General features: G+C 59.2%; 1 protein-coding gene across 8 annotated transcripts in view; it reads right to left on the reverse strand.

The window, feature by feature from the left end:
• Positions 1-953: 953 nt before the first annotated feature.
• Positions 954-25,808, reverse strand: part of RGS3 (regulator of G protein signaling 3) — a 75,424-nt gene continuing 50,569 nt past the window's right edge. For 6 of the 8 annotated variants that reach the window (XM_063409967.1, XM_063409966.1, XM_063409968.1 and 3 more), the window contains 6 exons: positions 11,546-12,190; positions 7,822-7,895; positions 3,989-4,090; positions 3,101-3,162; positions 2,304-2,470; positions 954-2,215 (listed from right to left, as the gene is read on the reverse strand). In XM_063409967.1, the coding sequence (XP_063266037.1) occupies positions 2,030-2,215; positions 2,304-2,470; positions 3,101-3,162; positions 3,989-4,090; positions 7,822-7,895; positions 11,546-12,190 (1,236 nt within the window). In that variant the 3' untranslated portion in view covers positions 954-2,029. Of the gene's footprint in view, positions 2,216-2,303; positions 2,471-3,100; positions 3,163-3,988; positions 4,091-4,196; positions 5,007-7,821; positions 7,896-11,545; positions 12,191-17,993; positions 18,148-25,808 lie in introns of those variants that run through there. The other 2 variants (XM_063409972.1, XM_063409973.1) reach the window with 2 other exon arrangements.

Genomic DNA, 25,808 nt, shown 5'->3' on the forward strand with positions numbered 1-25,808 from the left:
AATCTGTGTCGAGTCCAGACACAAAGGGACAACCTCTCAGCTGGGAAGGAGAGGAGATGAAAGCTGTGAGCAATGCCAGGAGAAAAATGAGGGTCTGGCTTGGAGGAGGCAGCTGGGAGGGTGCACCCACCCACCAGGTCCCAGCAGCTCCAGGATCAGTGACCACCATCTGTGGACCTTGACCCTGCAGTGCCAACAGCATCTCCCAAAGAGCCACCAGCAGAGCCACCTCACCACCCCTGCTGTCTCCAGCCAAGCCCTGACAGAGCCCTCAGCTCTGCCTCAGTGTCCCAGCAGGCATCACCTGCTGGTTGCTTGAAGAGGGAAAACAGGTGGCTCCCCAGAAGAGATGGTACCAGCTGGGGAGAGCTGTGCTCAGGTGGGGCAGCCACACATACCCGGGCATCACCAGCAGCACTCTGGGCAGCCACACCACAGCCCAGCAGAGCCCTGTGACACCACAATCACATGAGCCAAGGCCAACCATAACCAGGTGACCCCTCAGGTACCAAACACACTCTGAACAGCCTTTACAAAATATCTGCATCCCACACCAGAGCACTGCCCTTGGGGAGGAGCAGGCCTGCCAAGCTGTGCATGGACCTGGAACAGCTTTTTGTTGCTGCTTTTGGTGCGTCCCCAGAGGGAGCCGGAGCTACAGGAGCTCTCTGGTGTGTTTGGGCATTGCCCTGGTCAGAGTTCCTGCCCTGCTGTGTTTAACAGCGACCGCTGTCCTTGGGAACAGTCTCGCTTTGGGCAGAACTCTGCTCCTACACCCAGACGTGGCCTCAGGAGCATCTGGCAGCTGCTCTACCGTAAAAAACAGCTCAGAAATTAATGGAACCAGATTTCCCTTCTTTAACCACACAGTAATAGGATTTTACACTCTTCAGCAGGGCAAGGGCTGAGTGGCTCAGCCAGTGCTGACAAACACGGCACAAACAAAAGCCAGCTACAAGAAATTATATTCTCCTTTTATTTACCTATGACCATGACAATGTAGGTTTTTTTCTAGCTGCAGAGATGCTTTGCACTGTAAACTGGGAGGCAGGCAGTGCATCCTGCCCTGCCAGGGCCAGCAGGAGCCCTCGCTTCCCAAACACAGCATTGTTATCCAGAGTCAGGAGAGCAGCTGCTGCACAGAGTTGCTTTTCTCCATCACCAACCCCTCCGTCGTCAGGGCATCGATATATTGATATTTACACCAGGCTCCCCCAGCGGCCCGCTGCCAGGGAATGGGTCTGGCACACAAAACCTGCTACCTTACAAAATCTACACACCTGGAAAAAGAAAAAGGCATCCACTCCGCCAGACAACTCGGCCGCAACATACAAATATTGCACTTGTAACTTGGGAATGGGGAGGACACAGCGGTTTTCTATCACACAGCAATGTGTCCAGCTACAGGAGGGCAATAAATAAACAAGGGGTGAGGGCAGGAGGGGGTGCTTTGCACACCTCCAGCACAGCGCAAGGACCCGGCTCTCGCTGCTCCCAGGGGGACCCACCACGAGCCAAGGAAGCGCCAGGCTCCTGCCAGAGCTGCTCTGGGGCAGCCGGGAGTCCCCACAGCACAGGGAAGCACAGCAGCATCCTGGGGCTGCTCCAGTTCACAAGGCTTTAATCCAGGACGACTTTGTGGCGGTGCTGTTGTCCCTTTGTCAGAGCCTTGCACAAGAACCCCTCCTCCTCGGTGCCCTGGGCTCACTCTCCGCCTTCCAGCAGCTCCTGGCTGGGGCAGGTGCTTCACAGTAGTCTTGTGGGAGCTCCCCTCCTGGCTAAATCCATGCCAGGGCCACCCCAGAGGCGTCGTACCAGCGATGGTGGAACGGGGTGGTGCAGCAGTACCAGACTGCTCGGCCTGTTGGTCCCCTTGGCCCCGAGCTCGGTGCCTTCAGCTACCCCATGTCCGTACGGCCTGGGGGCACGAGCAGGACAATGAGCTCCCACCAGCTCCCAGGAAGGCCTCCACTGCCCAATTCCATTGTAAACACACAGCTCCCAGCCTGCCCCGAGACAGTCCTTGGGCCTACAGCGGGGAGCTGCCTTTCTTCTGGTTGATTATGTCCAAGTACAGGTCGGAGCGGAGGAAGCGGGGGTACGAGTCCTTCTCCATGAGCCCGTAAATCCTCTTCTGCGCCAGGTCGAAGCAGCTGCGGGTGATGTTCTGCAGGTTCTCCTTGGTGTGCTCCCGTGTGTAGGAGTCCAGGTTGACCTGTGGGCAGAGGAACCGGGGCTGGTGAGCGGCTCCGCGGGCAGCTGCCGTGCCGGGAGCCGCACACCAGCCTGGGAGCCAGCCTCACCTCCTTGCAGGACTGGATGGCAATGTACTCAGCAAAGATCTTCTTGGCCTTGGAGACCATCTTGGACTGGGATTTGATCTTCTTGAACTCCTCACAGGCCAGCCAGAACTCCAGGTTCTCCTCGCTGAACTCAGTGCGCAGGAAGGCCCTGAAGGCAGCGAGCCCGTCTGTGGGGACAGGGACACGGCTCTATTCCCGCTCACAGGCAGGGAACAGCCCCACAACACCCTCAGCTCTTGCACAGCTGCAGCCCAAACCACCTCCCTGCACTGCCCAAAAAAACCCTTGTGCAAACAGGCAGCGCTGGCACTGCCAGGCCAGCACAGCAACACAGCCCATGCAGGAGCTGAACCCACATCCCCAGCCCAGCTGCAGCACCAAGAGCCCCAAGGGAGGCCGGGCTGGAGTGGGGACAGGATCCCCTGGCCCCCCCCGGGCTGGGTGAAAGATGGGGTGCCTGAGAAGGGCTGTCCTCCCATTGTCAGGATGTTCTAAAGCAGTTCCTGCTCCGTGGGCCCTCTGCACAGCTCCAGACTGGCACAGACATAGATCACTGCCTCCTCCTCCCCAAGCCGGGGGGCTGCAGCCCTGACCTGAAGCTCTCTCTGGCCCCTGTCACCAAGCTCCCCCCCAGGCCAGGCAGGAGCAGGAGGGGTGCAAACAAGGAGAGGCTAATTTTGCTTTGTGCATCCCCAAACACCGGAAGGGATTAACAGAGGAAATCCCAGCTTTATCCAGGCACGTGTCTGGATATTCCCCTGGCAGCAAACACAAGTGGAAGGGATGGACACACTTACATTTGTGCAGCAGCAGCTTCTCCAGGGAATCTCCCCACTTGAGCGCTTCCTCGGGAGTGGGCCTGTTGAAAAGGACAGCGCATTGGCAAAGCTCAGCAGCAAAAGCTGCTTTTGCTGCCTGCTAAACATTTCCAGTGGATTAAAAGCCAGGCTGTGAGCCCAGCACGGCTGCTCCCAGCTCCCAAATCAGCCTCCTGCTAAACGTTTCCAGAGGATAAAGCAACGCTGTGTGCCTGAGGGGCTGGCCCTGGCTCCCACCTTGGTACTGGCACTGGCAAAGCAGCTGAAGGCAGAGCCAGGCTCTGCACCAGGCAGCACCACAGCAGCTCTGCCAAAAGGACACCACTGCCTTTAGGCTGGCAAGAAGAAAATCCAGCCCCAGGAGGTCTGTGTCGGCAGCTGTGGCACTTGGGGTGTCTAAGAACTGGAGAAGCTCTGGGTGATGCGGAGCTGCGGAAAAGTGGGATCTCAGCTGCCCCATTCAAGCAGCCAGAGAAGCTGCCAGGAGCAAGAGCAGGGAGGGCTCATCTCCAGCTGCTGGAGCATCTCCAGAGCAGAGTGGTTTTTCAAACCATCCTCTGGCCAGTTAAAGTCCCATGGACAGGCACTGAGAGAACACTGCTGTCAGGTAAATTTCCAGCCCAGGCTGCCACGGTGCCAGTGCACAGGCAGGACCCCTCACCCTGCAGCAAGAGATTTTCAGCCAAAAAATATTTTAAGTGCTCCTCCAGATACAAAAACGTTGTCCACAGCTTCCCCAAATGGGGTGAACACAGCTTCCCCAAATGGGGCGAACGCAGCCTCCCTGGAGGAGAGGAGCTCCAGACCACAGCTTGTCCCCAAGCCCCCACGGTCCCCGTCCCCGCGCCACCCGCTCGCAGCACCTACTTGAGGGATTTGAGCACTTTGTCCAGTTTGCCGGAGGGGTTGGCCCCGGGGGACTCGTTCCGCCGCCGAAAAATCCCCAGCCGGTTCTTCATGTCCTTGGCTCTAGAGAGAAGAGCGAGTGTGAGCGGGCGGGCGGGCGAGGGGACCCCCAGCGCCACGGGGACCCTCCGGGAGCGCGTCCCGCCCGCGCCCCGCGCCCACCACCTACTCCTTCATGGTGTGCCGGCGCTGCAGGCTGCCCGTGTGCGGCCTCTGCACCGCCAGCAGCATCTCCGCGTGGAACTCCAGCGCCTGCGGCTTGGACAGGTCGCGGAAGAAGGGCATGGCTGCGGGGACAGCCGTGCTCCGGGGACAGCCCGTGCTCCGGGGACAGCCCGTGCTCCGGGGGACAGCCCGTGCTCCGGGGGACAGCCCGTGCTCCGGGGACAGCCCGAGCGCTCTGCCGCCCGCCCCAGCCGCGCTCCCGCCCGCGGCCGGCGCGCAGCGGGAAGTGGGAGGGCTCAGCGCGGAGATCTTTAAATGCGGCGTGGGGCGGCCCGGGAGCGTGCGAGTGAGTAAAGGCTGTGTCAGCCCCGCCGCTGTTTGGGACGGCTCTGCCGTTGCTGGGGAAACTTGAGGAAAGGTGGAAAAATCAGCGCCGGGGCGGATAGTGGGGCCTTTCAAGAGACGGCGGGGGAAAATAATCACGGCGAGGATTTACGAGGGCTATTTATAGAGCGCAGGCATCCCGGGAAGGCAGCGGGGCCGGCAGCGGGGCGGAGCGGGCTGAGGAGCAGAGCGGGGACAGCGCTGCCCTGTGTCCCCCCGTTGTGGACACCCACACATGCACACCCCACGGGTGTTCACATGTCTGCGGTGCCACCCGTGTGGGGCATGGCCGTGGGGACATTTCCGTACCGGGGTGGGCGGGATTGGCAGCGCAGGGCATTGGGGCAGACACCCCGCTCTGTCACCCGCGCACGGGTCCCCCCGCCCCAGCATCCCTGGACAGACAGACTGACAGACACACGGGCACGGGGCTCGCGGTTGCCCCAGGGAGCTGCCAGTAACACAGAGTTTCACAGGTTTTTGGGAAGCGCCGTGGGAACAGGAGCCCCCGGAGCAGACCCAGCACAGGCAGGGACGGGCGGGCGGTGCTGCCCCCGTGTGGCACCGCGCGGTCACTGCAGCCGGGCACGGCGGGGACAGCGACACTCGGGGGGACCGGGATGGAGCGGCCCCGAGGAGACGGTACCAAACACCTCCCAAAAATCCCCCAAAAGGCAGCAATGACAAGTTTTAGCGCTCGTGCCTTGCTTCTCACTCCCTTTTCTGGCTGTCTTCTCCCAATGGCAGTGATCTGTCACTCACTGAAAAGCAAGTAAAATGCTAACTTAATTACATGTGGCTGGAACCATTGTAACTGGAAACAATTATAGCTTCCATCTGTGTTTTCAATTTCTTCCATTTAAAATGAAACCTCTCCTCGATCTCATCATAAAAGTGCACACACACAGTGTTTCACTGCCTGTGGATATAATGTATTTATCAAAACTTAAGAGCATCAGTCTTTTCTCAACACACATGGACTCTGCCCTCTAAATCTGAAGCTCCTTCTCTGACAACATCTCATTAGGCAAGTGGCTTCAGTTTTCACTTCTCACTCTTTCTGATTCTGCAAAGGTAATGTTACAGGACCTCCCACAGGTCGCACAGCAAGGATGCTCAGAGAAGCCACCTCTGCCTGGCCAAGCCATGCCCAGGGACACGAGGGGGACAGGAGGGATTCAGGACATGGATGCACCACTCCACCCCAGGCAATGTTCTCCAGACTCACAGGTCTCTCCAGTCCCAGGAGGGTAAAACACTGGGAAAAATAAAAGGGGTGCAACAACCCCAGGGCTCAGTCCAGTGAGCCACAGAAGGATTGCAGAGGGCACTCGCTCGCCGCAGTCCCTGGTGCCATCCATACCCTCACGGACACGGAGAGTTTCACTGCCTTCACCCCCTCGGCTGTGATCCCAGCAGGACACATGTCCCGCTGCTGCCAGGCACCCGCTGACGTGGGAAAAGCGGATCCAAACACGGAGCCTCAGGCTCCAAACTCCATCTGCCTCCCATCACCGTGCTGCCAGCGCCGCCGGCAGCCGGGGACCCGCCAGCACACGGGACGAGCCATCCCACACAGCCCCCAGCAACAATTTCAGCAGTGTTCCCGGTTTAGCAGGGCAGCACCCAGTGGGGCTGGCAGAGCACTGAACACCCTTGTGTGACACACGTGGGTCACCTCCACAGCACAGCCCTGGGCACAAGGCCAGCCGGCCCACACCAGGCAGGTGGTTGTGGCTCCCGGCTGGGTTTTCCGGCTGGAACACACCGGGCAAACACCTCCTAAGGAAGTTCTCCAACTTCCACACGCTGGTCCTCTTGCACACCCTTGCAAGGCTGCAACAGCCACGGGCAGGCACAGCCCCCGGCTGCAGCCACACTGCACAATAAATGCCACAGCAAAAATAATTCTATTAAAGAATGTTATCACTCCGGAGTTGCCTCTATAAAGTGATCTGCCCAGCACCCCAGCAGGACCACCAAGGCCCAGCATCATCACCTGGCACTGCTTCCAAACCATCCCCTGGGCAGCACATCCCCCTTCCTCGCAGGATGCCGGGTGTCCTACCTTTCCAGGTATTTTTCGGAAAAGTCCACCATGGCGTGGTACATCGGGGCCGGCAGCGTGTGCCGGGAGAGGAGCGAGTGCCGACCCGCGGCCCCCGCACCATAAATACTCCCGGAGCCAGCTGGGACCGCGCCTCGCAGCCAATGGCGCTGCCAAGAGCTCCCCGGAGCATCCCCTGCCGGCTCAAGGTGAGCGCAGAACCCTCTGCGCCACCGCCCCTGACCCCGCCGCGCCGGGGGGGCCGAGCCTCCCCCGCCAGCCCCGCTCCCCCGGCGCTGCCACGCGGCCGGGGGGACGTCCCTGCTGCAAGGGCTTCGTTTTCATTTCGAGTGCTGGGGGGGAAATAATAAAGAGCTAAAAATAGGCGGCAGCGATGAGGCAGCGCGGGCCGACAGTGCCGCTCGCTGGCACAGCCGGCGAGGCCGGGCAGCGGCGTGCGCAGCCCCTGGCACCCCGAGCCACCCAAACCACGTGTGGCTCCTCCACCTGCCCGGCACACGTGGCGCGCGGCACGGGGCGCACAGCCACGGGCACCCCGCGGCCCCGGCAGCCGCCCGGACCGCGGGCCGGAGGAGCTCGTTCCTGAACATCCTCACCCGTGCGCCTGCCCCCCTCAGCCGCAGCTGTGTTTGAGGAGAGCAAAGGCCACGGCTGCCTTGTCCTTGCTTGCGCCCGCTCTTTGGCACCCCAGAGCCTTACCGGGAGCAGCAGAGGCGCTGCCGGTGTCCTTCGGGGTCCCCGCGGTCCCTGCTCCCACCGCGCTGCCGCGGATGTGCCGTGAGGGCTGAGCCTGACCCGCGGGGGAAACCTCCCCATTCCTCCTCCCGGCATGGGGCCAGCGGGAAGGAGGCCCCCAGCTCAGATTTCACTGCTTCCATGTCCTCTTCCTGAACCCGGGCAAGCTGTTTTTCCCAAGAGCCGGTGTCTTCACCCCATCCAGGCACGGTGGAAGGGGGTGCTCCCACCTGGACTGGGCAATGTCCCCAGCACACCCCACTACCCTCCCTGGAAACAATTCCATCTGCAGTGAGACACCAGCTCATGGCTTTCTCTGGAAAAAGTCAGGGGGGAAAGACGGGGAGTCTGAGGGCTCCTGGTACCAGCAGGGCTTGGCTGAGGTGTCTGACCCCACAAGCAACCCTGGCACACCCTGATGCCACCCCCATGTGACACTTACAGGCTCCTGCTGCGTTTCTTGCGGGAGGTCTCGTCCCCTTCATCACAGCTGCACTCAGGGTCTGCTCCACTCAGCTGGGGGGGAACAGAAAAACAGTGTCTGTCATCACACCAGGACTGCCCATGGTGTCACTCTGTGTCACCAACCAGCAGGGCCAGCATCCTCACACCACACAGCCCAGACCCACAGCACCCACAGGGTCCCTTCTTCATGATGGCAATGATATGGGACAAGCTCCTGACACAGGAACCTCCCTCCCCTCACTCATCCTCTGCCACCTTCAGCCCGTGGTGTTCCTGGAGCACCCAAGGAGACCCCACGGGCAGTGGCCCAGGTACCCTCCAGGTTCAAGGTGCTGACAGTGGTACCTCCTACAGGGAGGACATTCATATCCCCACTCCTGATGCTCCTATCCCTGCTGCTGAGTGGGCACAGGGATCCTGCCACCACTCAAAGAGCCCCCCAGAACCAGGCGGGGCACCCAAAATCAATCAGGAGTTCCCAGCAGTCCCCAGGCAGGAGAAAGAGAACAGTTCAGCTATAACTGAATCATATCATTGCAGTTACAAGTCTGCTCTCTGACCACTGCTCCAGGGCAGCCTGGACAAACCAAAGGGATCTGGGATGTGCCATGAGCTCAGGGCAGCACCAGCACAGCCTCTGAGCCATAAAGCCTGGCACCAGGCAGGGAGACCCGCGGGATCGCCGTAGCTCGTAGCTCGGGGGCTTTAGCATTCCATGCATTCCCGAACGCTGGGGATGCTCACAGCCAGCCCTGCATCCCGCCCCGCATCCACCCGACCACCGCCGGCTCATCCCCTGCTCCGGGGCCGCCAGGCGCTTTCCAGGATCATCACCCCGCGGCCGGGCCGTGGGAACCCTGTGCTCAGCCCCGCAGCCCCGGGCCCGAGTTTCGGACACTTCCTTCCATTCTGCGCCCGGGTTTCCGGAGTTTATCGGCCCCGAACAATGCGGCCCTCGCCGAGCACCTTCCCCGGGCCGCTCCGGCCCCGGCAGACGGGCTGGCCGGGGCTTCCTGCCATTGTCCGCAGAGGCTCCGTGCTCGGGGACAAAAGGCAGCAGCGGAGCTCTCCCGAGGAGTCCCAGCGCTCCCCACAATGCCCGATAAAACAAGCAGCTCCCAGCCCCACCGCGGGAAGGGGGGAAACGGGCAGGCACACCGAGCACGATGGTGTTAAAAAGGGCGGTGGAATGAGCCCCTCTGAAACACTCCCAGATGGGAAAATAACCAAGAACCTTGATGGATGTGATAGCCCTGCAGATGGGTGCAGGTGTTGCCAGTGCTTGACATCTTGGTGGGGGAATTCCATGTGGGAATTGTCCATCAGTGTCCTGCTCCAAAAAGCTCGGAGGTTTCATTCAACTATTCGAAGGCACAGACCAATAAAAGTGCCTCCAAAGTGTAGGCAGGGGGTGGCAGGAGCCCAGTCCCACAGAGGCTCAGAACCGTGTCTGGCTTCCCTGACTGCTGCACACCCTGCACAGGCACCTGGAGAAGCAGGGCAAGGGGAGCGGGACAATAGGAGCACAGTGGGAATGGGGCAGTGGGAATGGGGCAGTGGGAATGGGGCAATGGGAATGGGGCAGTGAGAATGGGGCAGTGGGAATGGGGCAATGGGAATGGGGCAGTGGGAATGGAGCAGTGGGAATGGGGCAGTGGGAATGGAGCAGTGGGAACAGGGCAGTGGGAATGGGGCAGTAGGAATTGGGCAGTGGGAATGGGGCAGTAGGAATTGGGCAGTGGGAATGGGGCAGTGGGAACAGGGCAGTGGGAATGGGGCAGTAGGAATTGGGCAGTGGGAATGGGGCAGTAGGAATTGGGCAGTGGGAATGGGGCAGTGGGAATGGGGCAGTGGGAATGGGGCAGTGGGAACAGGGCAGTGGGAATGGGGCAGTGGGAACAGGGCAGTGGGAATGGGGCAGAGGAAGCAGGGCAATGGGAACAGTGTGATGTGAGCAGGGAGTGGGGCAGTAGGAACAGGCAGAGGTGCCAGGAGAACAACATGGGCAGGGATTTAGGCTCCAGGCAGCCAGAGCTGCAGCAGGCTTGGAACTGGGAGCTGCAGGAGGTGCAGTCACCACACTGCCCTCCCCGCCGGCACAGGCTGTCCAATCCCTGCCCCAAAAATCCCAGTCTAATGTGCACCAGAACAGTTTAACGCAGGAGGAGCTCCGGTCACCTCTGCGGGAAAACATCCACCCCGATGAGAGCAGGAAGCGCAGGGTGGAGCACGATCCGGGGTGCCCCACAGGGACACACAGCCCAGCCAGCTCGGGCAGCACTGCAGGGCTGCAGGGCTGCAGGGCTGCAGGCTGCAGGCTCGGGGCCGTACACACAGCGGCACTGTGCGCTCTCCTTGCGGGCTCTGCTCACAGCAGCGCTAGCGGGACGCTCTCAGCCGCGCTGACGCTGTCACCGCCTCTCTCGCACCGACAGGCACCGAGCGTGTCCCTCACACAGGGGTGGCTGTTCTTTATCGGGGGTAGGGCGGGTCTGAGCCCCCCCTCCTCCCGCACACAATTGTTGGCATCAGTCTCCAAGAGTTTGGACTCCCTTCGGACAGCAGCCCCATCCCAGCGTCTGTAAACCCGGGAAGGGCTCTCACCAGCTGGCCAGGGACTCTGACCTCCAAAATTCCTCCAGGAAACAGCAGGGTGGCTTTTCAAGTGTGGCAAGAAGAGGGTTAACCCAGCATGGGTTTAACCTCAGCATGGGTTTAACCTCAGCATGGGTTTTTAACCCCAGGGTCTGCAGAAGACTCTCCTGCCAAGGAGCCCATTGCTCTGGAGCAGAATGTGGCTCTGCAAGGTGGTCTCAAGCAGCAGAACATGGTCCTGAGCTGTGAAACGAGATCCTGATCTGGGAACACGACCCTGAGCAATGGACTGCGGTCCTGTGCCAAGCACCAGAGCCCCAAGCAGCACCCAGAGCCCCAAGGAGCACCCAGAGCTGAGGCAGCAGCACCCAGAGCCCCAAGCAGCACCCACAGCTGAGGCAGGGATGGAGCTGGTGGGGCTCAGCGGGGCAGAGCAGGGTGTGGGGCCAGGGGCCACTCTCAGCACCCTGACAGTGTCACCTGGAGAGAATGGGAACAGTAGCACTTCCCATGAATGATCTCTGCACTGGCACCTCATTTCCTGCACCAGTGCAGCCAGGGCCAGCTCTGCTTTGGGGGCTCAGGCCAGTCCTGGGAAGAGCTCCCTGGCACAGCCTCTGCTCCTCCTCCTGCATGGTGGGGTCACACATCACTGCTGACCACAGCATTTTCATGAGATGGACCCCCACAGTGGTCAAAGCCCTGCAGAAGGCTGGTGGGGGCAGAGGGTCACACTGCTCCTGGCACCCTCTGCACACTGGGGACTGTCACCAGGGACTCTCCCACTGCTGCTGGGAGCAGTCCTGTGCGAGCACAGATCCCCAGGTGCACCTCTGCCACCAGCAGTGCCAGCAGCCAGAGGCTGCCCAGGCCATGGGACCTGCAGGGTGTGGATGCAGCAGTGGGCATGGCCACCCCTGGCCCCAGCACACTGCTCTGGGTGACTTGCCCCGGGTGCTAAGCACCTCCCAAGCTGGCTGTCAGGGGCAGGAACCCTCCTGACCTCAGAAGGCAGCTTTGCCATGGTCATGGAGACAGGGCTCACGTGCCAGGACACCTCCACCCCAGGAGCTCCCCCAGCTCACGGCCAGCCATGGCTCCCATACCTTCCTGTGGCCCGAGAAGAGCAGCGTGAGCTGGTGGATGGAGCCGCCGTTTTTGACGAGCTCTTTCTTGAGGGTCCTGGGGGAGGGCAGTGCCCAGTGCGGGGCGGTGCCCTGGCTGTCGGAGCAGTTGAGGGTGGTGTCCGAGGTGAAGCAGTGGCCCTTGGCCTCCTGCAGGAGGCTGCCCTCGCTGTGGGTGCGGCGCCGCAGGGAGCCCTGCACGCTCAGGGTGTAGCCGGGCTGCCCGCCCGACGTCTCGATCATGCTGCTGCGCTTCAGCTCGTTCCTGTCCAGGTACTGCTCGTCGCTGTCCTCCTCCTCCTCGTCCTCCTCATCCTCATCTTCCTCCTCATCCTCCTCGTCCTCGCCATCCGTGGGGCTGCCGGCCGTGCCCGCCGTGCTCTGGCTGAAGGAGCTGTCAAGCCGCAGCTCGGGGATGACAAAGGCTGGAAGGGAGCTGGGCTGCTCCTGTCCCTTTGCAGTGGCCACCGGCTGCTTTTCCACCAGGAGAGGAGCCTGGGTGGCCCCCAGAGCATCCCAGGGCTCGGCCAGAGCCGCTGCCTTGGCGGCTGCAGGGGCATCACCCACTGCTGCCTTCCCATCCTCTGAGTGCATCTGCCCCGGCTTCTCAGCGTCCGTCTCCAGCATCTGCCAGAGGAAAAGGTAAAGAAGGATGAAAGCAGAAAGCACCCCAAATCTCTCTGGCCACCTTCCTGGGGAGCCTTTCACCTCCTCACACCCCACCTACAAGGCTGGCATTGATTTGAACAATGCTGACAGTGCTCTGGGGGGGTGGGATGGCATCGTCCCCATGTCCCCAGATGGTGCCAAGTCGCCCATTGTTCTGTCAGCACCCTGCCCTGCTCCTGAGGCTGGAACAGCAGGTTCCCCCAGCTGGCAGAAGTGGGATGGTGGCACTCAGCTCCCCCCTCCAGCACCGGGCAGCACTGGGGGGTTTTGAGGAACCCCAGAGTGCTGGCCCGGCTCCAGCCGCAGAGGCAGAGCCTAACAGCGTCCTCACCCGAGGGCTGCGTGTCCCCTGGGAGCTGCTGCCCTGCAGGGATTTTCCCCAAGGGCTGCAGAGAAACCCAGCAGCTCGTCCGGCAGCTCTGGCCCCTCCTGCACCGCGTTATCAAATGCCAAAGGGAAGCGCCGGGCTCTGCCCATCCCTGGATTGCCCCAGCTCAGCCCGTGGCTCTGGGCAAACCCTACAAAACCACAGCCACTCCTGCCAGCCCCTGTCGGGGTTTTAAGCCTTTGGGGATGGTTTTTCCAGGTTTCTTTGCAGTTGGGGAAGGCCTGAGCAAGCTCTAATCTTTCAAAGGAAAAAGCCCAAGGGAAAAAACCCTCCAAGACTGTTTTTGTGAGCAGGGGGAGGCTGTGATGAGCCCTCCCCTGCCAGAGCAGGCTCCTGCATCATTTTTCTGTCTAAGCCAAAGGGGCAAAACCAGCCCAGCAGGGAAAAAAGACCAAAGGAGAGAAAAATCCTCCCTTTAGAAAGCAATTCCCTCCTACACAGATCCTGGGGCAGGGGCTATTCCACAGGACCACCCCCAGCTAACAAGTCACCCAGAAAAGAAGTCACTGTGTCCCCAGCTGAGACAGAAGCATTTTCACAAACCAGTGACAACCAGAAAGCTGGAGTTAACAAAGACACCCCCTCTGCATAAATTGACTTCAGCTTCATAAAGGGCAGCAGCCCCAGGACTCAACCCACACAGCCTCACATCCCATTGGGAAGAGGCACCCACAGAGTGGACAGAGGTTGTATCCCCATGGAAGTCCCAGCCTGTGCCAGCACCCCTGGGAGAGCCACCCTGCTGCTGGACACCCCTCATCCCTCAGAGCACAGAGGTGATAACCACCCCTGGACATCCCCAGGCAGCTGTGTGCAGATGTTGGGCTGCAAAAGCTGCTGTCTCCTCCAGGAAACACCCCTGGGGTTGTGAGCCCCATGTGCACAGAGGGGACAGCACAGACAGCACGCAGCAGCACCCGCCTGAGCTCAGGGACCAAAGAGCTGGGCAGGTTTCCAGGAAGATGCTGGAGCTCAGTGCCACAGCCAGCTGGGCAGGAGCCCACATGTGTCCAGCTGTGCCTTGTCCTGGTTTACCACACCCAAAGGGTCCCTGTGACACCTGTAGCACAGAGAGCACCAGCTCTGTCCCAAGCTGCCTGCAGCGATTCGGCATCACCTGAACTCCCCCAGTGAGTCTGAAGACAAAAATTCAGAGACCACGATGTGCTTGGTCTCTTCATGACATTGCCCCATCCATGAAACAGCTGGATTTGCTGTCAGGCACAAAGCAAATGCTCCTTTCACCCCATCCTTGGGCTGTTCCACTCTTCCCACACAGTAATTCTTTGTAGGAAGGGAATGTTCCCAGCCCTGCCAAGCCAGGCTGCCATTTGCACCAGCGTGTGCCTCAGTGATGCTGCTGATGTTTTATTTGTCTTGCAATCACTGTCATCATTATCTCATGAAATAATTAAAGGAAAAACCCACACAGCCCTTGAGTCACTCCCCACAAAGCCCTCCCCCAGCACTGCCTATTTGCCCGGTCCTTCTGCTCACATTGCTAGGTGCCTGCATCTGATAAGGTCCTAGAAGGAAATGAACAGGCTCCTTTAAAATGAGAGACATTTGGGGATTAAATTAAATCCTTGCACTAATTCAATCAGAGCCTCTGCTGCTCTTCTCTGGCATGGAGGGGATGAGCAGCAGCTTCACCATGAGCGAGGGTCGGTTCCATCTCGGGCTGAGAGCATCACCAGGGCTGTGAAATCCTGTCTGCACAGGGCTGAGCCCTGCTCAGCATCACCTGGGGTGGGGAGAGACAGGGGAGGAGAGGCAGCAGTGCCATCACTGCCAGCCCACAGACCTGCTCCTGGCTGGAGGCACCAGGGACTCCATCAGCACAAAGCCAAGGCCACCTTGCTGCCCAAAGCTGATTTGGGACTCCTCAAGGATGGGGATGTGACCAGGTTTCACAGACTCACAGGATGGTCTGAGTTGGAAGGAACCTTAAGGCCATCTTATCCCACCCCTTTCCATGGGGTCCACTGTCCCAGGCTGCTCCAAGCCCTGTCCAACCTGGCCTTGGACATGTCCAGGGATCCAGCCACAGCTGCTCTGGACACCCTGTGCCAGGGCCTCCCCTTACTCACAGCAAGGAATTCCTTCCCAGTATCCCACCTATCCCTGCCCTCTGGCAGTGGGAAGCCATTCCCTGTGTCCTGTCACTCCAGGCCATTGGCCCCAGTCCCTCTCCAGCTCTCCTAGAGCCCCTTTAGGCACTGGAAGGGGCTCTGAGCTCTCTCTGAGCAGTTTTTCCAGTACCTGAGGGGGGGCTGACACCTTCTCACCACTTCATGTGGCTGAGGGGCTGCCAGAGGAGGCAGCAGTGGAGGCAGTGCTGGTGCTGTCTGAGGGAGGTGCTGTCCTTCCACCTCACACACTCATCCAAAACATTCCACGCTCTCACTGCAGCAGCAGCAGCTCAGGAGCCAGCAGCCAACATCTGGATTTCTCTATTCTCAATGCCTTGGTCTCACTGCTCTCAGCATCTGGGTGTCCCTGACCTCCATGGGCAGATTTCCCTTTTTTCAACATCTGCATCTTCCCCTGCACTCAACAAATTGGTTTTGCCATTCCCAGCATCTGGGTTTCCCTGTCAGCATCCGGGCAGGTCAAGGGGCTGGGGGATTTACTCCATCCTCCCTGGAGGATCTCACACTTCACTCTTCCAGTTTCTATCTCAGATTGAGAGGCCAAGGCAGCATTTCTTGAGAAGAGGAAGAGAAAGCAGAAGCAAGAGCTGCCTCCAAAGCCCAGGATGGCTCTCTGGGGTTATTTTAGGAAAGGAAGATGATAGGTCTGAGATGAGAGCAACAGCAAGAGAGTTCCTAAGAATGATCTCCTCACTGAACAAATATCAACACACTCCAAAAAAAAACCCGGCATTACCCTGCCTGCTGCAACATCCTCAAACCTTGCACCTGTTACCCACTCCCTGGGTTCGCTTTGCCTTCAAGGATCACTCACTATCTCAAAAAATAAGTTTATTCAGGTTTTTGAAATTTTATTGAAACCAAGACAGGGCAGAAGAACTGCAAACCCTCTGCTCCTGGGTCTGTACTGCAAGCAGGTTTTTCTGAGTTGCTGCTCACATCCAGGACTGTTCCAGTTCACCAGCAGAGAAAATTTCAACGAGCGTCAGCACAACCTTGACTTCTCCAGCATTTCTTTAAATAATGTGGCCTTGCTGGTGGCCCACAGCTGGGACTTCCAGCTGGGAAAACCCCAGCCATGGAGACAGCACAGCTGAGAGCTGAAGCCCTGCCCTTGCCCTGGTGCTGCCAGATCTCCCGCTGCCAGAAGTGCCAGCACGTGTGGCATTCCCTGGAATCCCCAGCAAGGGGAGGGCCGGGATGGGTTTTTTTTGAGGCTCTTAGCTTCTCATTTCAAAGCCTCTGCTTCTCTCAGTCATGGAGCCACTGTGGCTCAAGGAATGCCTGGCCACAGAGACATTTGATTGAGCTTTTCCTGGCTCCTGATGGGGATGCTCAGGTTTTCTCTTTCTGTTGTGGTGATGCTGAGGAAGAGGAGGCAAAACACAGCTCAGAGAGCTGCCCTGCACCCATGTACCTCTTCAGCCAAAACCAGGGATTGGGAAAAGCAGGGAGATCCCTGCACGCTGTTGGACATGGATGTGAGGAGGAGAGAATGGGCCTCCTGGGATACTGCAGGAAGAGCCAATCTTGCAGCTGTCCCTGACTATGGGAGCTCCGTCCTCCATGTGTCCCATGGGGAACCTCTCTGGCTTCTGCTGCCCTTCAAAGGACCTTTGCTCTGAGATGCCCCACCTGTCCCCAAAAGCATTTCACTCTGTGGGAAAGAGACCATCTCTCTCTCCAGGGTTATTTGAGGAGATAGGCAGACAGCAGTGGGTTCCCTCTGCTGGAGGCAACATCCCACCCCACATCAGCTGGATTGCAGGGAAAAGAGCACCTGCGTCATGCGGGAAACATCAACCTTTCCAAAGTAGATCTTTCCTAAAGCAGAAGGAAAATATTTTACAATTTCAGTTTTTAGCACGGTACACACTGTGCCCAGATCCACCAGATGAGAAACTTCTAACTGAAATGCTGTTGAGCACCTCAGGATTGACAAAGTGACTTCTAAGAACCAAGGAAGCTCACGGCTACAGAAACAGCATCTAATGCACAGCACGGGGCTGAGGGGAAGAAAGCAAAGCCAGAAATGCAAAGCAGAACTACCAAAACTTGAGAAGATCTTCCTGGGAGTCATTGTGAAAGTGCTCACAAGAAGCATTCCCTGAGCTCTGCTCCTCACACCCTGCGAGGCCAGCCAGAGCCCAGAGCTCACTGCACAGCCGGGTTTTCTACCCACACCCTGCTTCATTACTGCACAATGAATAATTGGTGCCGAGCAATTAGTGTAACAGCAAAAACAGCGAGGGTATATCAACCCGAACAGCAGAGCCAGCAGTGCCTGAGGCAGAGCAGTGAGGGTGGAGGTACAGATGGGACACGGGGGTAATGTTTGTACTGCCCTAAAAACCTGGCCGTGGGCTGCCTCAGAGCGCTGGCAGCAGAAGCCCTCATGGAGGGAGGAAGCACAGGAGGATCCCATGGTCCCTGCACGAACCCCATTCCCCATCCCTGCATTCCCAGCGGGTCGCTGTGCACAGGGCTCTGCCCGGCCCCAGCCCTGCGCCTCTCCCGGGGCTGATCCGCTCCCGAAACTCAGCGGGAAGCGGAGCCGACGCTTACCCGAGGGCAGCAGCACTCCCCATCTCGGTGTCACCACCTGCTGAAGGTGTCAGCCACCAACCCAGGACAAACCCTCCCCACACCGTCAGCGGGGACTCGACACGGCCGCAGCTCCGGGCTGCCAGCCCCGACCCGCAGCTGCCCCGGCAGTCCTAGCTCTGGGTCCCAACCCACGCCCTACCCGGTGCTCTCCATCTCCAGCAAGACTCCGAGCATGCCATGGCTGCAATTCCAGGCTGAACCTGCTGGTTAGTCCCCAGTGCCAGTCCAGGGACGGTATCCAAAAGGCTGCAAAAGTCCCGGAGCAGAAAATCCACATTGTGGGCACATTGCAATGCTGACCCCACAGTAAGAGCCGGCTGGTGCCGACGGCACAGCCGTGCACAGCCCAAATTTGAGAGGGAACCTCAAAACATCCCCGTGCTACAAATGCCCCTTCGCTCCTCCTGGATTCACCTTACCGACCCTCAAGCCCAGCCTGGTGGCAAATGAGCTGTGCAGGAGCCACAGGTTCCCCGGGAGAGAGCAGGGAGTGGAGCAGGATCCCCAAGGACATCAGCGCTCCTGACACCCTGCGCCGCTTCCTCAGCCCGAGCCGGACCCTGCCCAGCCGAGGTCCGGCCCTCAGGCTGCAATCTTTGCTTGTAAAACCTACCAAATGCGGGCTCTCAGCTGCATCCCCCGGGCCGAGCGAGCGGCATCTCCGGCGGCAGCCCCGGCCCCGCCGTGTGCCCGCGGCGGCGCTCGGCTGCTGCTGCCGCAGCGCTCCGGCGCTGCCCCTGCCGTTATTAATGTCTGTGTCAAGCGGCGCCTGAAACCGCCCCAGCCTCTCCCAGACGCGGCTCCCTCGTGCCCCTCGTGCTATTTATGGCTCTGCCGGCTGTCCCTGGAGGTGCTGTTACCTGCTGACAGCAGCGGGCGGCCGCTGTGCCCTGAGGAAGGGCCGTGCATCACCCTGCGAGCCGCCGCGCTCCCCTCCTGCCCTGTCCTGCCCCGGAGCGACACGGAGCGCAGAGATCCCGGTGCTGAAGGAGAGTCTGCTGCAAGTTCGCTGTTCGTCGGGGGTTTCCCCCAAACTGTTTTCTGTGGCAAAGTAACAGCTCTGAAGTGGGGGATGCTCTGCAATGGGGCGCTCTGCCCTTTGCATCTCAATCTCTGTGAGCAGCTCGACCCTAAAATGGGCAGGGACAGGGAGAATAAACCGGCAGGATGGTGGATGGTGTCCATCCAGGGGACAGCCCATGCATGACCATCTGCCCTTCCTTTTCTCCTGCAAGGCCAGGGCCCTCTCGTAACACCCCCATGCACCAGGCTGGGGACCCAACTGCCTTGGCTGGGCATTTCTTTCCTCCTCCTGGGATTACACTTCTCTGACTGAGACAGGCAAGTTGTCCTGATAGTCCCAGAGAGGCCAGTGAGGGGTCAGCGAGGGGTGTGTGCACAGCCACTCTCAGACATGTGCTGGTTTTTATCTGCCCCACAATTCTCTGACGGGTCCTCACTGCCACAGTGACAGTCTGTGCTCAGCTCTCCTCCAGCACGGACTCTGCGCACGCACATGTCCCCCTGCTCAGCCAGCTGCAGCCACCGGAATGCTCCTGGGGTGGAGCAGAAGAACCGTGCTGCCTCCTGTGCCTCACAGGTAGCTTTGCAGTGGCACAGGAAATGTGGAAGCTCCCTGGTCTCACTGGACACAGAGCTGAGCTCAGCTACACGTTGTCACCATGGACAGCAGTGACATGGCACAGCCACCCCCACAGCTGTGCCTGCACTGCTGAAGGGAGCTGGGCCTGGTGGGGTTTGTGCCTGTTCCCTCCCTGAGGCCACCTGGCTGGCTGCACGTCTGTGGGACACAGGATGTCATCACACTGGGGGTACCTGGATGTCCCTGAGACTTAGAGCACCCCCAGCCTGAGGGTCCCCGGCCCCTCTCAGAGAGGAATGACCCAGCCACCACCCCAGGCTGCCACCCCCACTGCTCTGTGCCCATTGTGATGGGGACACAGCCCCTGAGGCAGGCTCCAGCTGCTGCCTCATCACCGCAGGGCCGGTGCCGAGGGACCAGAGCTGTGAGATGATGTCTGGGCCATAAATATCCCCGGCAGTAAAAATCCAGAGTGGTGGGAAAGGGGGAGGAAGGAGCAGATCTTGTCACTGCCATTCAGCCCACAGCCCTCAGCACCCTTTCCCTTCAGTGCTGCTCAGGGGAATCTCTGCAGCGTTATGGGCAGGGACAGAGCTCTGTGCCCTGGGCAGGATGAGGCAGGTGACAACCAGAGCCTGATGCATTCAGCCACCGCAGATTCACCGAGAAGGACTCATCACAATACCACTTACACAGGACCACAAGGTTGGTGCTGGAAGCTGTTCCTGCTGCCAGCAGAGATCACTGGAAGGAAACATCCACTGAGAGGGGACCTGGCAGAGCAGCTCTGCTGTGACTGCCTCCAACAGGGCCATGGCCAGAGCCACACACAGGAGGGAGGAATCCCAAATGGTCCCAAACCCAACGCTGGTGGCTTCAAAGCCACACACAACCCTCCTGCAGTGGTGCTGGTAGGTCTTGCCCTGCTGCTGCATCAGGAAGGTGCCCATTCCAGGACAGGAAACGAAGCCTTGTGGAGGGCCAGGGTGCCAGGGGGCAGGATGAAGCTGTGCCTATCAGTCCCACACCACTCTGCGCATCAGCACCCAAAGCCCCCTGGAATTTTGAATAGATCCTTTGACTCTGTAGAAATATCAGAGTTTGGGTAACGTTGCAAGGAGTTCCTTGAGCTTGCCTTCAGAGGCTGCCCTGCCATGCTCAGAGGGAAAGGAAGGAGCAGCCACCCAAGGCAGGAGGTGTCTGGGCACAGGAGAGCAGGGCTCCAGCCTGGCAGGCTGCAACAAAGCACTTCCAGCACCTTCATTAAATCACAGCAGCGCTGGCTCAGAGCACGCAGGCTGTGACTCTGACCACCCTGTGCAAATGATCTCACACGGCTCAACCCCCCCGGGCTGCCGGCGCCGCTCCTGCCGGCACTTTCCCTCTTACCAGCCCCTCTGGGGATTGAGCAGGAACAGCCCTTCAGGGTTTAAATCTGCCTCTGACCACGATGGAAGTGTTGGCGGCTGCTCATGCCCGGCTGCAGCCCCGAGCCTTCCTGCCGGGGCGGGGTGGGGGGGTGCGGGCTCTCTGGGTGCGGCCGGGAGAATCTCCCGAGAAACAGGAGCCGCTGTCGGAGGGGATGGCTCTGCTCTCCAGAGCCCAGCTAAGCAAAGGAACAAACCCAGGGGGGCTGTGGCTCTCAGCTGGCCCATCTGCTCCACACCTCCTGCCCCTGCCCGGAGCGCTGGGAGCCGGCTGGGAGCCGGCTGGGAGCCCCTGGAGCCTCGGTGCCACAGGAGCAGCACCAAGAGGGCCGGGCAGTGAAGCCGGGGGAGTCAGGGTTCAGTGACCCAGGGTTCAAGGGAGATCTGTACCCCAGCCCCACAGGCACATCCCAGCTTCCTGGGGCATTGGGACATGTCCTTGCAATGAAGGCTGGAAGCCAACTGATGTGCAGCTGTTCAGCCTGGAGAAGATTCTGGGGAGAACTTAGGGCCCCTTCCAGTGTTTAAAGGGGTTCCAAGAGAACTGGAGAGGGACTTTGGACAAGGGCCTGAAGTGACAGGACAAAGGGGAATGGCCTTAAGCTGAAGAAAGGCAGGGTTAGTGTTGTAATATGTTTAGGTCAAATATTAGGAAAAAAATTTTTACTGTAGAGGTGGTGAGGCCCTGGCGCAGGGTACCCAGAGAAGCTGGATGCCCCTGGATCCCTGGAAGTGTCCAAGGCCAGGTTTGACATTAGGGCTTGGAGTAGCCTGAGATAGTGGAAGGTGTCCCTGCCCATGGCAGAGGGGTAGAACTGGATGATTTTAAAGATTCCTTCCAAACCGAACCAGTCTATGGTTCCATGACTCCATTCAAGGACAGACAGCTTCCTCCAGATTTCTAAGTGGACAGAGCTGAACTGGAGCCTGACTCAGAGAGGAAGAGCATCTCTGGTCCCACAGCCTTCCAAATCCATGGAACCTTTGGCTGTAATGAGTTTTCCCAGTCCAGGGTGAGAGCTGGGCTGTGCTCGCTGGCGTGGAACAGTGGAACAAGATTTTATTTTGGTTTTGTGACCTGGCTGCATGTCCTGCCAGCTGATGCTTTAACTCTCACTGGGGCAGAATCACCCTCAAGGTTTCTTCCCTATTTGAGCCCCCTGACAGCACAAATAGGTGTTTGGAGGATGTGGCCAGGTTCAGGTTGGCCCTCCAGGTATTGCTGTGATGTGCTCAGCCTTGCCCAACCTCTCGTGTTGGTATTGTGGAAGGAAAGGCTCTGGTGAAGATCCAGGTTTCCTGCACCCTTGGCCATGTCCTGCCCCACAACAGCAGATGAGCAGAACCCCCTGGAGTGGCAGGTTCCCAGCCCAAAATGGAAAGACTTCGGCCAGAAACAAAACAAGAAGGTACAAAATCCTCCCCTCCTTCCCCATTGAAGAGCTGATCACACTCTGACTAAACTGCTGTGAGTGAAGCACCTGCTCAGAGAGACAGGGAGGAATGGGGTTATCCACAACCTTGTCCCCAAGTGCTTGTCACAGCCACCCCAGTGCCAGCAGCCCCTTGACTGTGCAAGGACAGCCTGGGAGATGCCCCAGTGTAAGGAGAAGGGAGTTGTTGGGACCAAGGAGCAGGGACTGTGAGGGGACAGCAGGGTGGGTGCCTGGGGTGCTCGGGATGAGGAAGAGGAGGCAGGGGACGGGACAGGAGAGGGGTGCCCCCCACGGAGCCATCCCCAGCTGCAGGTGCCTGGGGAGCAGGGCTGTCCCCCCGCAGCCCTCTCGCCCCAGTGGCCCTGGTTTCAATCAGCCCTCAATCACACAGTTTGCTTTTGCTGACAGCTCATTTACTCGCACTTGTCAAGCACGTTGTAAATAAGTGAGAGAAACAGCCCTGCCCTTCCTGAGCAGGGGACGGCCAGGAAGGGCCAGCCTGTCTCCCCGGCCGTGCGCCCACCGCCCGCTCATTCCCAGCACCGGAGCCAGCGCTGCCAGGAAGGGCCAGGGTCATCCACGCCTGCTCACAGCCAGGGCTGGGAGAGTGCTGAGCATCCACCACCTCCCTCGGGAAACAAGGGGAGCACCCGTCCTGGACTCCCAAAGTCCACGCCACAGAGTGTCGTAATTATTTAGCTTAAGGATAATCTGCATCTTTCAGATACAGCCAGCCATCATCTCCGAGGTAATCTCAGGTCACGGAGCCCGAAGGGAAGAGTAATCAGCCGTTCTGAGTGTGGAAGACACAAAGAAACAAGCAGTGAGAATCAGACGGTGGCAGCAGGTCTGTTACACACGGGGGTTTGCTGTGGATCTTTTCCCTGGCAGCCAAAGCAGCTGGAGCAGCTCCAGTCCCTGTGCCTTGTCCTGCCCCTGCTCTGCAGTCTGCCCTCTCTTCAGTCAGGCTGAATTACCCCGAGCTGGTGCAGCAGTTTGAGGGTAGCCAGCATTGATGGTCAGCACCCAGCCTGGGGTTAACTCTGTTAATGCACAAAGCTGCTCTTCTATAATCACATTGCCATGGCTGTGGTTCCTGGCAGCCCCAGCCAAGCTCCAGGCTCCACACAGCCCTGCTGGGGAAGGTTTGCTGCCAAGCTGGCTCACCCTGGGGATGTGTTTTACAGGGGCGTGCTCAGCACAGGGCAGGGAGCAGCATCCCGGAGCAGACCCGGACACAAGGACAAGAGGGGAAGGCTCTGCAGATGGAGAAAATGCCCACAGAGTAATTCCTGGGAGCTGCTGCAGCTGGCAGGGTGGGTTTGCAGCTCAGGGAACTTCAACCAAGTCTTACAGTGGCAGCAGAGCCCCATTTGCACCACATCTCCTGGACACTGGGGACAGAGAGCTGGACCACAACAACAGCCACGCTATCCCCCTCCTGCACTGACTCCGGCAGGAAAAGCCCACTGGGAGCAGGGCTGGACTATCACAGCTGCATTCCTCATGGATTTCTCTTCCTCATCTCCAGAAGCAGATGCTGCACTTGCTCAAGTCCGCCAGAAACCAACAGCTTTGCTCCAAAACCAGCTCTGAAAGCAGCAGTGCCAACACAGCCCCTGCAGGGCTCATCCTCTTGGCCTGACACCATCCTCCTTGGGGACACTGCCAGAGGCACTGCCAGAGGCACTGCCAGAGGCAGTGACAGCTCTGCAGAGCCGTGTCCCTGAGCCACAGGTACCTTCCTGCCCTTAGTGCTGCCCTACCCAGGCAGAGCTCAGGGGGACCTGAAAAACAGGAGGTACCACCCCAAAGCCCAAAATCTGTCTGATCTCTGCACAGCTTAAAGGTTGCCACTGGTGGCAGCCATGGAGGCTCCTGAGGAGCTGCTCTGTGCTTGGGCAGTGTCCCTTTTCCTGGCTCCAGCACTCAGCTGGCACATTCTCAGCACCCTGTTGGCACCGAGGCTGTGCTAGCCCTTCGTTCCCACCCCACAGCAAAGCCCACATACCCTCGGCCAGACAGTGGCCACAGCAAAACGGGCTGCCTCTTGCTGAGCTGGAGCAGTTTTGAAGGCTTTGCAAATCAGATTCCTGGCCAGGCTGATATTTCCAGGCTAATTTGTCTGTTCACAGAGCACAGACACTGGGCTTTTTCCCTAAATAGCCCTAGTATCAAATGACTGGTAAGCCAAGCTAATGGATCAGTTCTCCCTTGCAAGAAGCAGCTGATTTTCCCAGCTCCTGCCTCCCACTGCTCTGGCATTCCCTGGGAGGTCTGCCCTGACAAACCAGGCTGGACACAGCCCCAGCTGCAGCTCTCCCAGGTGAGGCTCCTGCCCAGCCCTGTGTGCCCACCCTGCCCCAAGCACCCTTCCCTGTCGGCTTGGGAGCTCCTTCCCCATGCTGCTCCCTCTTGCATTTCACACCAGGTTTGATTTAAAATTGCATCCTGGGCACTTGACACCTTCCTGGGATGGGAATGGTGCTATAAACTCAATTTAAAGTGCTTGGTAGTTTCTGTCATGCTCCTTTTCTCCCTCCTGGCCCCACAACCCACCAGTGGGATTTCCATCAGCTTTGGCAAGCCAAGACAGACCCCCTTTGTCACAACTTTGGAGGGCCCATGATGGCTCTCCACAACACCCAAAGAACATTCTCTTGGCTACTGAGGCACAGAAAAGCCTTTGAAGGAGATGTGTGATGTCTTCTGGAGTGCTTTTTCACCCGTCCAGTGGCCAGGCTCCTTCCACAACTCAGGGAGCAGATGCTCCAGGGCTTTGCTCTGAGCACAGCCCCATGCCCTGCCATGAACAGTCTGGGCTGAGGAGGGTAAACAGCACCATCCCCTGAAACAGCCCAGAGCTCCTGTCATGATGGAGCACCACCAAGATGCCTCATTTTAGGACCCGTTTGAGATACCCCGATTGGGAATGTCCCTGCACAGCTTCACCCTGGATGATCCCCAGCCCACGGCAGGATCGACCCACCGAGCACAGAGCCACGCCAAGCCCCATCCATGGATTCCAGCAGGGCCCCCATGCCTGGGCACAGAGTTGTGCCAGCCAAGATGCACCACAGGACAGCAGGAGCCGTGGCTGAGCGCTGTCACCTCTGTGAATCAGCTGCCCGGGGCTGTTTGCAGAGTGGGAGGTTTGGTTGGTAACGAGGTTCTCAGGCTTTGTGCGCTGCTGTTGCTATTTTAGTCTGCCTGAAACGTGCAGGAAAAGGAATCCGGAGGCTCTGTCTCCTGCGGAGATGTTTGTGCTGACCCAGTTTGGGAGGCTGCAGAGCCACAGCCGCATCTCCCTGCTCCAGGACCGGGCAGTGCTGCGCCTCCAAGGACAAGCCACGTGCCCAGAGCCACCTGCCCAAAGACACCTGCCTTGGAGCCACCTGCCCAGAGCCACCTGCCCAGAGCCACCTGCCCTGCAGCCAGCCCAGCCAGGCACCCAAACGGGGACAGTGACATGAGGCAGGAGCTGCTCCACCACCCTGCACCAGCCAAGGGAGGGATCCGGGGGTTTTACCCCTGAAATCCCCATCTGCAGCACTTAAAGCTCTCCAAACACCCAGCACAGGGGTTTCTCTTCTTCCCAGAGCAGTATCACTCACCAACAATCCAAATCCGACCCCCCGGGACATAACATGACCCAGCAGAGACTGCCACTGTCCCAGACAGCTGCGTGGGGCAGCCCCAGCCCCAGAGGAGGTGGATGAGGGTGTTCACTACACCCACGCAGGGCAGGCACATGTGACAGAGCCCCAGAGCCCTCCACATACACATTTCTCTGCCAGAGCTGCTGAGACAGCGCTCCTGGGCCAGGCTGGAGCTCTTCAGTGTGGGAAAAGTGCTGGGGCTGCCTCGCTGGGCATGAAAAACACCACTCCCCAAATGACCCCTCTGTGCTTTGAGGACATCTGTGGGGTCAGGATCAAACACCTGCGCCCACCCAAGTGCAC

Source organism: Prinia subflava, chromosome 12, assembly GCF_021018805.1.
Source record: "Prinia subflava isolate CZ2003 ecotype Zambia chromosome 12, Cam_Psub_1.2, whole genome shotgun sequence".
Classification (NCBI taxonomy): domain Eukaryota; kingdom Metazoa; phylum Chordata; class Aves; order Passeriformes; family Cisticolidae; genus Prinia; species Prinia subflava.